The sequence below is a fragment of the Tyto alba genome, unplaced genomic scaffold, assembly GCF_018691265.1.
Source record: "Tyto alba isolate M040663 unplaced genomic scaffold, T.alba_DEE_v4.0 Super-Scaffold_19, whole genome shotgun sequence".
Lineage (NCBI taxonomy): Eukaryota > Metazoa > Chordata > Aves > Strigiformes > Tytonidae > Tyto > Tyto alba.
The window spans coordinates 13,219,423-13,233,160 of record NW_024881281.1 but is presented as its reverse complement, the minus strand read 5'-3'; the positions used below and the strand labels follow the sequence as shown (position 1 = coordinate 13,233,160).

The 13,738-nt window shown below is 53.8% G+C and overlaps 1 protein-coding gene across 1 annotated transcript in view; it reads right to left on the bottom strand.

Annotated features, from left to right (window-relative positions):
• The window catches only part of STX1A (syntaxin 1A), a 96,585-nt gene that overhangs the window by 64,142 nt on the left and 18,705 nt on the right, over nucleotides 1-13,738 (bottom strand). The window contains exon 3 of the mRNA XM_033007147.2: nucleotides 12,758-12,857. Within this exon, the coding sequence (XP_032863038.2) occupies nucleotides 12,758-12,857 (100 nt within the window). The remainder of the gene's footprint in view (nucleotides 1-12,757; nucleotides 12,858-13,738) is intronic.

Below are 13,738 nucleotides of genomic sequence, written 5' to 3'. Positions count from 1 at the left end.
CTGTGAGAAAGGAGTGATAAAATGCGAAAGAAACAACTCTGCAAACACCAAGGTCAGTAAAGAAGGCAGGGGAAGAGATGCTCCAGATACTGGGGCAGATATTCCCCTGCAGTCCCTGGATAAGAACATGGTGATGTAGGTTGTCTCTATGATGAAGCAGGTGGATGTGCCCTGAAGGAAGCTGTGACCCTGCAGAGAGCCTGTGCTGGAGCAGGTTTTCTCCTGCCAGTTGAAGCCGTAACTGTGGCCCTGACACCCAAAACCACTGCCTACCCACAACCTCCCCAGTGCCTTGCACAGCAACCACAGTCCCTCCTATTCACCTCAAATTTCCTGAGCAAACAGCCTCAGCCTCACCAGGATCTGAGATAAGCTGGAAAGAGTCCACCTCCATGGTGAGGGAAGAAGCCAGGGGCCACACTGGTCTGGGCTTTGGAACATGCATGAAGCCAAGCCCTCCATGCCAGGCTCATAAGGCTTCCTCCAACTCACATCTCCTGTGTCAATTCCTAAAGCTGGGCAGAAGGGAGGTGGACACAAGATGCCAGGTATTGGCAACCCAGGGAGCTGGCAAAGGAGCCTGACAAGGCTTTTCAGCAGCTCCCAGCCACAAACAATGCCCAGCTTGGGAAATCAGAGGTCAGAGTCGCACCCAGTAATATCCCATGGGTGCCTGGGCTGTGTGCCCGTCACACAGGTGGCAAGGCAGGTGAACACCGTGTCCATGCACACCCCACAGGAGGGCTGACGAACACCTGTGCACACATCTGCACAGGCAGGAGCAGGGCTGGAGAGCAGCAGCTCCCGAGAGCACAAGGAGCAGCCTGGATCTAGCTGTGAGTGCTCCTGCCAGCACCTCTGATGCTCTTGTTAAACATCTGGCCACCTCTGCCAAAGGTGATGATAAGCCCACGCTGGGCAGAGGTAGCGGGGCTCTGTCTGCATGGGCTGGAGCTGGCAGCTGCCAGAGCAGCGACTGCTCCAAATTGGCAGCTCCCAGGCACTTGCCAGGAGGCAGACCCCCACCACCCGGCTCTCTGCAGGGCTCCCAATTAATGCCAAATGGGCAGCAATACCCACTGCCGCAATTAATCATCTTCCCGGGTTGCAGGGAAATCATTATTTCCAACTGCTGCCAATGTACCCCCACACCAAGGCAGGATGCGCAGCCCAGCAGTCCCAGGGAGCGGGCAGGCAGGAGCAGCCCCTGGGATCCTGGTGCAGTAGGAGTGCGGCAGGCAGAGACCTGGGAGAGGGGGCTGGCGTGACGTGTCGGGAGAGTAGGCAGGAGCTGCATGCTGAGGGTGGGCGGTGTCGCGAGGCAGTGAAACACAGGGATTTTGGGGGGAGCTTAGGGGGAAGTAGGTGATATTTTCTGTGTGAATATTTTCTCCTAAAACAAGCACTTGAAAAGACTTGGAATGACATTCAAACACTTGATTACTGCAGCAATTCAATCAAATATACAACAGCACTGTGTTAACTACCTTTTAAAAATGGAACTGGATTATATTCCAAACCTTCCCCTAAGAATAAATTTTTTTTGCCTTACCACACTGCAACATTAGGCCATACTTCTGTATGCTATTTTTGAGCACTGGGTAAAATATTGGTTTGGGTCTCTAAGCCATGAGTGGAAATCCTCTCTATTTTCAGTATTCTCCTTCCTCTCCTGTTTTCCAAGCCTGGTAGTTACTGTCCCTCTGGGTGTGGATCCCTGTGCTGCACAGCTCCGCTGCCACACAACAGGCCAGCACAACTGGACTGGACTATCCTACGATCCTATTCGAGTGTCTTTACTTCTTTATTCAGAAGTAAAAAGCTCATAGGTGTCTCATGAACACTTCCAGCAGCACTGTCGGTGTTGCCTGAATTCTGAGCAGCTCCCGTCTCGTTCTTGAAGGAGATAAGTAAGCTGAACAGTAGGCACCCACAGCAGACAGGCAGGGAAGGGCAGGGGGCAGCTCGGCAGGTCCTGCCCACGCAGGGGACATGTGCCCAGCAGCCGGGTTTGCCACAGGCCAAGGCAGAGCAGCTAATTTCAGTGGTTCCTGCCATTTCCCAGCCTGACCCACTCAGACACTGATGGCTGTTTCCTGAACTGGTTTTGTGAGGACCTCTGCTCTCCACTGATAATTGCCAGGGATGGGACAGGCACCCCTTCCCAGCAGTGAGCCACCCAGCCTGATCCCAAACCCAGTCCCCAGCTGGGCTTGTCTAGCCGGGTGCTCTCTGACAGCATCGGGGCTTTGCTCCCTGCATGAGTGTCTCAGAGCTGGCCCAACCACCATCCAAACCAGCCAGCCAGCCAGTCTCCCACTGGGCACCTTGCCTATCAGCCCTTCGGTCGCTCTCAGTTTTTCCTCAACATCTTTATCAGGTGATACACATTGTTCTCAAACCATGGACAGTCAAACTGGCTGCAGTGCTCGTGTCCATTCACTCCAGAGGACAACACAGCAGACCCAGAGATTCCCCATTTCTGACCTGGACATGGCAGGACCCAACGGGTAAGAGGAGTCACGTCTAGCAAACACCAGCCCTGTCTAGCATATTTTTCTCCTGTGTTGCAGCCGTGGTCTCCACTCCTCAGCACTTGACCACCTGTCTAAACCGGCCCAGCCAAATGGTGCCCATGCCCCATGCAGGGACCTGTCCCACCTCCTCCAGACCCAGCCCACGTGCTCTCCTTGCTGTGCTCCTCTTTCTCCACACTGTGAAACCTCTCAGGGTCCTTCAGCACTCAGATTTCCTGCCCTGTCTGCCTGCTTCCTCCACCACTTGCCTAAAATCTCCACTCCAATTGAATCCTTCTCCTCCCCCTCCTTCCACCAGAAATAGAACCACACACACCACCCCACCGCACGTGGGTAAGGGTTAAACGAAGACACATACACAACTGCTATTTTCCCAGCTTCCCAAAACCCGATGGGGTTTTACCAGTAATTCCTCCTCAAGCTGTTTCCAGCAGTTTCCAATTCACCATCCTCGACTTCTTCATCTCTCAATAAATTAGCAATACCTTTGTAAAGCCAGTTCTTGGAATGCCCCTGCAACAGGAATCCCTTGCCACAACAGTGGTTGCAGCACAATCTCCAGGCACAGATGATGTTGGGGACCCAAGAGATCACAGGACCTCTGGCCAGCCTCCTCCTGCCTGCGCCACTGCCCTTCTCTGCCAGCCAGATCCAGGCTGCCCCCCTGCTCTCAGCATGACTAGAAAGCACAAAGCCTTCCCTGCATCACAGTGTGCAGCAGCGCCAAAGTAATCCTGGGAAAGCACAGTAACAGGATTTATGGCTTGCTCATCTCAGCCCTCCTAAACTAATTTCTGCAAATAACAGATTATCCCCCAGTGTCAACACCGAGACAATGGAGATTTAGCAAGAGAAAGCTGAAATCTGCAAAGTGTACGTAGCTGAGTTTGGATGAGGTCTGCTGGAGAGCATCCTACTCCACGCCGGGGTCTCTGCCCCTCTCCAGCCTGCACAGGCAGCACCCCCAGCACCCCATGGTGTGCCAGCCCCGAGGAGAGGGCACACTGTTGTGCACCAAGCTGCACTGCTGGGCAACACAGCTGCTCACACGGTGGGGACATGGCCCCAGAGAGAGTCAGTGCTGCAAGAGGCTTATGCACGCAGGCGTGCAGGGCAAGGCCTGCCTGCGTGCCGCACAGATGCCAGGCCACAACCCCCTAATCTTCCCATTTCCTTTTCCCAGCACTTCTTGAAGTAGCCCCATGTTTCTGCTCTTTCACCCTTTGGCCTTCAAGCTCTCCTTGCCTGCCTCCCCCACTAATGTCAAGCCTAAGAGCTAAAAGCATTAGAAATCACAGTAATTTTCATGCCATGTGGAACACAGAAGGGGACGGGGAAGGGATCCTGGTTGCTGTAAGCAGATGAGATAAATTCAACCACAGGCTGAAGTCAAAAGCAAGCAACACCCAGGAGCAGTGCCACTGCAATGCATGTCGCCGTGCCACCCAGCATCCCACCCACTGGGACCAGTGCTGCACCCCAGCTCGCTGCCCACCGGAGCAGGGCTCCTGGCTGCCATGGAGGGGCCCCCGGCTCCCCTTCTCCCCTCAATGTCCAGGGCCCAGTCGGCACCAATCACTCCAAATCCAGCAGGGAGAGACAAGGAGAGCCTGAGGACAGCCGCACGCCTCAGGCAGCTACCCAGCCTGCTGAACCCCTCGCTTTCTAAAGAGCCCCAGACTGGCCAACCTGTTTGGCAAGAAGAGCTAAACTCTTCCAGCCAGCACTGCATGGGGCACAGCTGCCATATCCCCACTCATTTTGCTTCTTTCCCTTCTCATTCCCTCTTTTCAACCTCCCTGGGCCAAACAACTGAGGCTGTGGGAGAGGGCAGGCAGCCTCACCATGCAGCTGGGGCCACCAGCGCGGCACACGGTGGCCCTGACATGGCTTGGCTCACCTACCTGCCTGGACCCCAGCCACGGCTCAAGGACCAGCCAAGGCTGGTAAGCACAAGGGGAGGAGACACGAGGTGGGGAGCAGGGACAAATTTGCACATAGGCAAGGGGAGCCAGTGGAAAAAGACATGAGGGTGCAACAGGCAGCAGGCCTCGGGGCAGTGATGGCCCTGTGTCCCCTCACGCCCAGGGCTGCTCACCTCCTGCCAGTCGCTCTGTCCCAAACCACCCGAGACACAGCAAGAACAGGGGCTGCAGTACCATCCCTTGCTGCTGCAAGCCACACAAAGCCAAGGAGCCACAGGGGCTCTCCTGTGCTACAACAGGAGCAGAAATACCTCCAGCAGCAAGGATGGGCTTCTGCTCCAAAAATCATCTCCTTGTTGCCCATCATCTGGGATGCAGCAGGGTGCACAGCCAAAAGGAGGTAAAGTTTTTCAGCAAAAGCTGCACCTTATGGCAGCAATAACACATCTTCCAGAAGTGCCACTAACTGTGTGGTCTAAATTAAGCCCAAAATAATTACAAAGCAGCTGATTTCTGTTCTTTTTTTTTCTGTTTCCATGAATCAGACTACAGTGAATTGATATTTACTCTGCATTCGCTCGGTGTCACGATCACCCAGCATTGTTCAGGATGACAGAGCAGACAATAGGTGCTGGCGATCATGAAGCTCGGGCATGCAGGGGGGCTGCACAGCCAAAGCACAGCAAAATGGAATCACCTGGACTAACCCGTGGCACGTCAAGGGGACACGAAAGAAAAAGCCACACAGGCATAAGGGAGAGAGGACAAAGGTGACTCAGGCACTCTTGCTGTGGCATTGGGATGATGCACAGAAAGTCCACGCATCCCATCCCCGTGGGCAGCACCCAAGGGCAGGCAGCAGGTGCCCCCACGCTGAGCATGGCGTGGCTGCGGGAGCCTCTGGGCAGTGGCAGTAGCGAGGAAAGGTGAGGACCAGCGTGTGCATCCCTGCGTCCGCAGCATGAGCATCCCCCCGCTCATGCTCGCCCCTACTCCGCCTGCAACCCCGTAACACCCCCTGAATCAGCGAGGGGAGGTTCTGGGCTGGTTTAGCACCAAAGGGAGGTGTTTTGCCAGCTTGTTCCCCAGCTCCAGTAGGGATGTCCCAGAGACAGCAGGGTGGACAGGACTGTCCACTCCCTGGACAGCCATCTCCACAACCCAACATACAGCCAAGCCTCTTGCTCACACACAGTAGTGCCACCATGACCCATCAAACCTCACTGTGCCCATCTTCTTCAAACACTCATTGCCTGTGGGTACCCAGGCCCAGCACCCACCACCCAGGCATGGGAAGCTCTGGTCCATCCCACACAGACAGAACCCGACTTCCACTGAGGTAGTGACATGACAAGGCAAGATAAGGGCAACCCAGTGTGAAAAGCTCAAGAAATTCTGACCAGCAGCCAGAGTCCCCCAGAAATTCTGGAGACCTCATGCCCCGGGGCAGTCCAGCCCCTCAAAACCAGAGCTGGCACAGGTGACAGGGACAGGGAAGGCAAGGATTGCACAAAGCCCTTGCAAAACAACTGAGCTGCTGTGTAGACCCAATAGGATAAAACCCAAAGGACAAACAGCTACTTAAGCTAAATATATTTGTTCTTGGGATGACATTGGTATGTAAAGTGATCATAAATAGACTGAGGCTGGAAATGAGAAGATGGATCCTGACCACTGGAAGTTAAGTCTTAGAGTGGCCGTTCAACAGAATTGCCGGAAGAAACAAAACTCATTTAGGATCGAGTTGGAGAAATGCATGAAAGGGTGATGAAAAGCATCTCTGTGTGACACAGAAATAGGCTGCAGCCACCTGAGGCAGCCACTGAGCACACCATGGCATTGCCATAATGACCACAGGCATGGTTAGCACAGCTCTGCTCAGGATGTCCAAGCGAAGCAAGGTGTTGGAGATGTTCCACAGGAGCTCCTGGACCTTCCTGGTGGGCAGAGGAACCCCTGTCCCTGCACCAAGCATCCCTCCAGTTTCTCCATCTCACACAAAGTTTGCTGTGCTGGGCAGTGCCATGGGGCTGTCCACTGCTACAGCTGCCCTAGTGGGACCAGGCAACAGGGGGAATGTACCCCCAGAAAAAACACTGCACAGTGAGAAACAGAGATATTAGGGCACAGAAAGCAGTGCCCAAGGAGGGCAGCTCCAGCAAGAACCAAGTGCAGCCTCCTTTCTCCTAGCAGCACCTGAGCAGCATCTCCTCTGAGCAAAGTGGGCTTCCTACCTAGTGTGACACCTACCAAAACAACCTGGTGAGTAGCAAGGTTATGCTAACACAAGAGCACAGAGCCTGCTCAGAGGCATCTGGCCGGAGCCAAGGCACCAAGACAACTCCAAATTGCCATTTTGGCACCAGTCAGCATTGCCTCAATACATTAGACAGAGGTGAACAGCTACAATTTGTCTTCTTGATCACCTAGCACACCTCTCTGCTAGGAGATGGTCTGCTAGGAATTAGAGGCCACTCTGTAATCTTCTTGAATCTTCTCAAGCAGAGAGCCTGAACAAAGTCACCTGGGACCTGCACCCCAGTGTCCAAAGCCACCACCTCAAGCCTGCACAGCTCAACCTCCCCTTCTGCCCTGATGCAGAACTGTCATGGACCTACTTCCAGGTCTGAAATATTTATTGGGTCTTCCAAAGCCTGCGGAGATGGACTGAGGTGACAGGCTGAAAGGCATGACTTCAGATTTGAAGATTTACATTCCCCGAGGCAATTCCTTCAGCAAACAGCATCCATTACATAATGCAGCGACCAGGAACCGCGGAACGTGGAGGTATACGATGCATGTAGAAGATGAATAGCAGAAAAGTCCTTCCCAACCGTGCCAGAAAAAAACACAAACCATCATTTAATTCCTCGACGGCTGGTGACTTGCCACTCAAAGCCACCTCTGCTGAGAAGCGGCCCAGACCAAGGACGAACAGCCTGCTTCAAGTGCCAGGAGTGACAAGAGATGCAGCACCTCACCAGGAAGGATTTTAAGAACAAGTTTACCAGGAGCTGTGACTCAAATCGGGAGTATCAGCAGCAACAGCTCAACTCGAGGAGGAATACAGCCCCTGGACTGCTCTGAACCCACCCAAGCCCCGACACAATGCTACCCACCTCACAGTGCAGAGCCTCTCAGCAGGGAGACCCTCACCATCCCCCCACAACCGGGTGCAAGCTCCCCAGAGCTGCAAGACGAGGCAGGCAGACGAGGTACTGCCACCTCGCTGGCACGATGGCAAAGCCAGCCAGCTGCCCACCCACCGGGCACCAAAATAAGCCCAGGCAGCAGCAGCAATGTGGATCAGAGAACAGTCTGTGCAGCCAGAAGAAGGATCAGTGGGAAGGGAGGGGAGGGATAAGTCTTTCTGCAAGATGCAGACCCAGCCCAGCACCTCTGCCTCACGCCGGGTGGGTGGGTAACTCCAGGTCTCTGCACAGACACCTGGACCTCACCTGCTTCTGTAACAGCTGGGCACATGCAAGAGTGCATCCACCTAAGCATACAGTCATTTAAGAAACAGGTTCCAGTAGGATTGTAACTGTGGAGTCTCTCTCCTCCATTAGAGACCCTGAAAAAGCAGCAATCAATTCAGCCAGCAGACACTACATTCATCCATCCCTCCCTCCACGCAGTGCTCCAACAGCAACTTCAACCACTATTCATGTCTCCCAAATTACCAGCCCAGCTCTCCCCTGACCTTCTGAATACACACTCTAAGGTCCTCCAGCACTAGGAGAGACTTGCTGGTGGTATTTAAGGAGTTTGTATCTCCTGACAGAGAAACTGCACCACACATCAAACTGAGCTGTGCCACACAGCACATGTGCCTCCAGACAAAATAGGAAATCTGTATCTTTCTTCTGATATCCAGGAGGATGACTTCGCATCACCTTGTAGTGGAGGTTTCACATGATGATAAAGTGCTTAGAGATCACTAAGAAATAACTGAGGTACTGTTCCAGGAGGGGGAAGCAGCACCCCAAATCCTCAAGTTTGGCCCATTCAGAGAACAGTGTCTTACCTTGATTATCATTACAGGTGTCATCTACTTGCTTCATTAAAAAGCAAATGTCAGCGAGCACACACCAAGACCAGCCTTTCACCACCTATGTTTTAGCGCCCTTTGGCTGCATCCCCCTCTTGTACCTCATGGAAACCATGCCTCTTAACTTCCAAATTAATCTCAATAAATGCACCCCCCTGGATTATGAGCCTTCGCATTAATTACCAGGTCCTCTGTGGGCTCAGAAGCACAGGGAGGTGGGGGGGGCTGCCAGGCACCCGCCATTCCCCACTGTACAGCCTTCACACCACCGAAGCACAGGACTGAGCTCCAGCCGAGGTTTATGTGGAGGTTATCCCTGTCTTTGGTTGAACCTCTGCCCATGCCTCATGCATCTCACTGAAGCTGAAGGAGCAGACGGATACAGAGCAATGCTGCTCAGTCTGGCTGAGTCAGTGGGAAATGCAAAAGCTATGAGCAGTACATCATCAGTTATCACAGAACAATTAGAGTGGAAGGACCTTTAAAGATCACCTAGTCCAAGCCTGAGTTATCCCAAGAGCCGACCCACGGTGCTATTCAGAGAGCATATGGCCTGAGCTTACAAGGCCACATGAGTTTAATGCCTCTCTAGGTCTGCTCATCTACTCAGACCTCTACAACTATGTCCAGGGTTGACTCCTGTCCTGAGGATGCTGAAGACCATTTCCAACACCTCATCACCAGTGACACAGAGAAATGCTGGCACATGGCTGCTGCCCTGCAAACACAGCTCAGCTAACACCACACCACCAGCAGCTCTGGCACAGCGCAGCCTGGGGCAGCTGCAGGCACCTCAGAGACAACACCCAGCATCCACCCAGCTGGGAGGGGTCAGTCATGGTGAAGCAGCTCTTGATGATTTGTGGGGATTCCTCTGCGAGGAGTGGGATCATGCAAACCAAGTTCAACAAGGCCAAGTGCAAGGTCCTGCACCTGGGTCAGGGCAACCCACCATTACCAGCACAGACTGGGGGATGGATGGATGGATGGATGGATGGATGGATGGATGGATGGATGGATGGATGGATGGATGGATGGATGGATGGGTGGATGGGTGGGTGGGTGGGTGGGTGGGTGGGTGGATGGATGGATGGATGGATGGATGGATGGATGGATGGATGGATGGATGGATGGATGGATGGATGGATGGATGGATGGATGGATGGATGGATGGATGGATGGATGGATGGATGGATGGATGGGTGGATGGGTGGATGGGTGGATGGGTGGATGGGTGGATGGGTGGATGGGTGGATGGGTGGATGGGTGGATGGGTGGGTGGGTGGGTGGGTGGGTGGGTGGGTGGGTGGGTGGGTGGGTGGGTGGGTGGGTGGGTGGGTGGATGGATGGATGGATGGATGGATGGATGGATGGATGGATGGATGGATGGATGGATGGATGGATGGATGGATGGATGGATGGATGGATGGATGGATGGATGGATGGATGGATGGATGGATGGATGGATGGGTGGGTGGATGGGTGGGTGGATGGGTGGATGGGTGGATGGGTGGATGGGTGGGTGGGTGGGTGGATGGATGGATGGATGGATGGATGGATGGATGGATGGATGGGTGGATGGATGGATGGATGGATGGATGGATGGCAGCCCTGCAGAGAAGGACTGGGGGATACTGGTGGGTGACAGGTGGGACAGGAGCCAGCAACGTGCACTCGCAGCCCAGAAAGCCAAGCACCTCCTGGGCTGCATCACCAGCAGCGTGGCCAGCAGGCCGAGGGAGGGGATGCTCCCCCTCTGCTCCGCTCTCCTCAGACCCCCTGGAGCACTGCGGCCAGCTCTGGGGTCCCCCGCACAAGACAGACAGGGACCTGGCAGAGCGGGTCCAGAGGAGGCCACCAAAATGGCCCGAGGGCTGCAACACCTCTGCTGTGGAGAAAGGCTGAGAGAGTTGGGCTTGGGCAGCCTGGAGGGGAGTCGGCTCCAGGGAGACCTTGCCGCGGCCACTCAGTACTTAAAGGGGGTTTATAGGAAAGAGGGGGGGAGATTTTTGACCGGGGCCTGCAGTGACAGGACAAGGGGCAGCGGCTTTGAACTCAACAAGGGTGGGGTCAGGCTGGAAATAAGGAAGAAATGTTGTATGATGAGAGTGGTGAGACAGTGGCCCAGGGTGCCCAGAGCAGCTGTGGCTGCCCCCTCCCTGGAAGGGTTCAAGGCCAGGTTGGACGGGGCTGGGAGCACCCTGGGACGGGGGAAGGGGTCCTTGGCCATGGCAAGGGGACTGGACTGGATGATCTTTGGAGGTCCCTTCCAATCCAAACTACTCTGTGACTCTACCTACCATTGAGCTCCTGACCAGACCCATTGCACCTCCTGGACATACCAAAATATTACAAAACACTAATTTCTAAACAAGGTGTGGGCTCTTCTTTCACTGCCCAAACAGTTTTTGGCATCATAAACTGAATTTTCTACAATATCAAGAGTAGGCAACACTATGGAACAAAACCAGAAGCACTCCCAACATCCTGGATGCTTCTGGAAGTCACATCAATGTCACCTATCTTGTTCACTGCAGATCTCAGACTTTTAAACAGATCACTGTGCTTTCAGGTCAGAAGTGCCCTTTGCAGCCTGAGCTCTGGCTCAGCCCTGAACGGACACTGTGCAGATGCGTGCTGTGTGAGCCCAACTGCCAGAAGCAAAGCAATGGCAGCTCTTCCCTGAAAACACCCAAACAGAAACACTGCAAAATGCTACAATGCAAGTGCAAACCAAAAGAGCCTGGAAGATGATTGAGGCACATATATTCCTTCAAGAAAATCCCTTGCTTCCAGGCTTGGCCAAGTAAATTTTAGCTGAAGAGCAGCTGCCAGGAGAGGGGCGTGTGAGACAATTTAGGATGGGCCAGGTTCTTCCAAGCAACTGGCAATACCTATTGATTTGACATAGGGCTGGACACAAGAAAATGTGTGTATAGGCAATATCCTGGGACCTCTAGAAACAATTCACAAAATTGAACTGGGCAAATGAAGAGAAGTGGATGGGAGAAGGGTAGATGGCAAGACAGAGACCCGGTCTCAGCTTTCCAGCCCCCTAATCACACCTTTGCGCCAGAGCCACTGCAGCCTGGAGGGCACGAGCAGCATTCAGCAGTTGCCCAGTGGCCCATGAAAGCAACACCTTTGCTGACGACAGGGGCTCCCAGCAGCTCAGAGCCATCCTGCATGGTCAACCCTGCAGCAACCATCTGCCCTGCAACCACCAGCACCATGAGGGAGGTGGGTGAAGGAGAGCCCACATGGGCTCACGACAAGACTGAAGGACACGCTTGGGGCAGCAGAGACATTCAAATGATGTCCCTTGGTGGGTAAACCCTGCACCTCCAGTCTGGCCCCACTGATAAAAAGCCTCACTCAGCTGTGCTCACCCCTACTCTCACTTCCACAAGAAAGCACCTTGGTCCCGCCTGCTCCATGGCAAGGGGTTTGCAGACACCAAAGCTAGAAACCCTGGGCACTAAGGAAGCTCAGCTGACCCCAGAAGCCCCAGGTGCTCTGCCAGTGCCAGCTCCTCTGGCTCCACCGGGAGATGCCCTGCTTGCAGCTGGGGACAGGACAACTCATCACCCACAGCTCTAACTCTGCCAGATCCCGCAGACTCCCGAATGTTGCCATCTCTTGGGTGCTGTGATCCTTAACTTCTGTTCCTGGCAACAAACCCCTTCTCAGGAACACAAGACCGGTGAAGAAACAGCGATGCATCAGTAAGGTCTGGACGGGACAGACTCTTTGGCCAGCAAGCACAAAATGTCCCTCAGGACAGAGATGTCAGGGTTACAAGTGCACACCATGGGCTCGGCATGAGCTGCACCATTTTTTGGCCAAGCAGGCAACACTCAGCCAGTTCTGCAAGTGCTGCCTCATCTACATAACCCTCCCCAGACAGCCTGGGGCAAGACAACGGCCAAGCAGTATAAAAACAGCCATTTGCTCTTTTCAGCCTCCACACTGCCCCACCCTTCAGGAATTCCTCTCCAGCAGCCTCGATGGACCCTCACCACCTTCCAAGGTCAGAAAGCCATCAGTCACCCCTCTACCTCTTTCCCACACAGGTCCCAGCCCTCCCTCACCCTGGCCATCGACCACTTCAGCAGTTTGTGGTTTTCCAGCCGTAGCTGCCTGAAGACAAGAGGACTTCTGCCTGACTCTGTCCACCCTACAAGTGGCCCAGCCCTGTACAGCCACGTGCCCACAGGGGTGCAAGGAGATCATGGCTCACTCACTCTCATCGGGGTTGGGTGAAGCAAGAATGGCGCTGTGCTTCCTCTTCACTTCTTCCACGTTCTCTGAAATTTTATCAATGAACCCTCGAATTTCTTCCACCTGTGAAGATGGACAACAAGACAGGTCTCTTGTGAGATACCTGGAATTTTGGAATGGGGAGGGATTATTAAACCCAATCCCAAAGCAAACATGACACGTCTGAACCACAGCAAATGTTCTCCTGGACAAATATTTTTCCAGATGGATCCTTAAACTGTAGGACCACTGTGAAATCAGACCTTCCACATCACAGCAGTCAGCTTTGCAGTCACAGCAATGTAATATAGAATCTACATCCTGTATCCTTTGTGATGCACTAAGAAACATTTGTGGTTTGTTTAAATTAGCATCAGATCTTCAGATTCTCAGACTCTGCACCTCTGGCATGGAGAACATTGCTGAGGTTGCACAAGCCAGGCTCAGTCCTGGCTCAGTCCCCCACTGCTCTTTGCTCCAGGGGCTGAGGAGCCCAGTTTGATCCTCACCCCACAGACCAGGGAGGCCAACAAATCCATGCTGGCCTCTTCCCCACACTTCTGTACCTCAAGGAGACATGCCGGCATCGCCAAGAGGGGGAACCTCTACTTGTGCCCTCTGCCTGCCAGGATGCCCACCCTCTAGCTCTGCCTTCTTCTTTGACTCACACCACCACCTGGCTCATCTTCCTCCATCTGCACATCAGATTATTTTCATTCCCCACTCCATTGCCTGCACAGATACATTTTAACACCCCCTACACACATGCCATGCTTAGGGTGTGCTAAAAATCCGCATGCAGATCTTACAGCCACCCACATGCCAGAAGACAACCTCTTGTTTGGTAACGAGAGGCACAAAATTAAATCAAACCCATGCAGAAACGGCTACTCCGCAGAGGTACTTTCAGGAGAGGTTTGAGAGCTGGTGCGCTTTAGTGGCAGGCTGGAGGCAGGCAGGCTGCA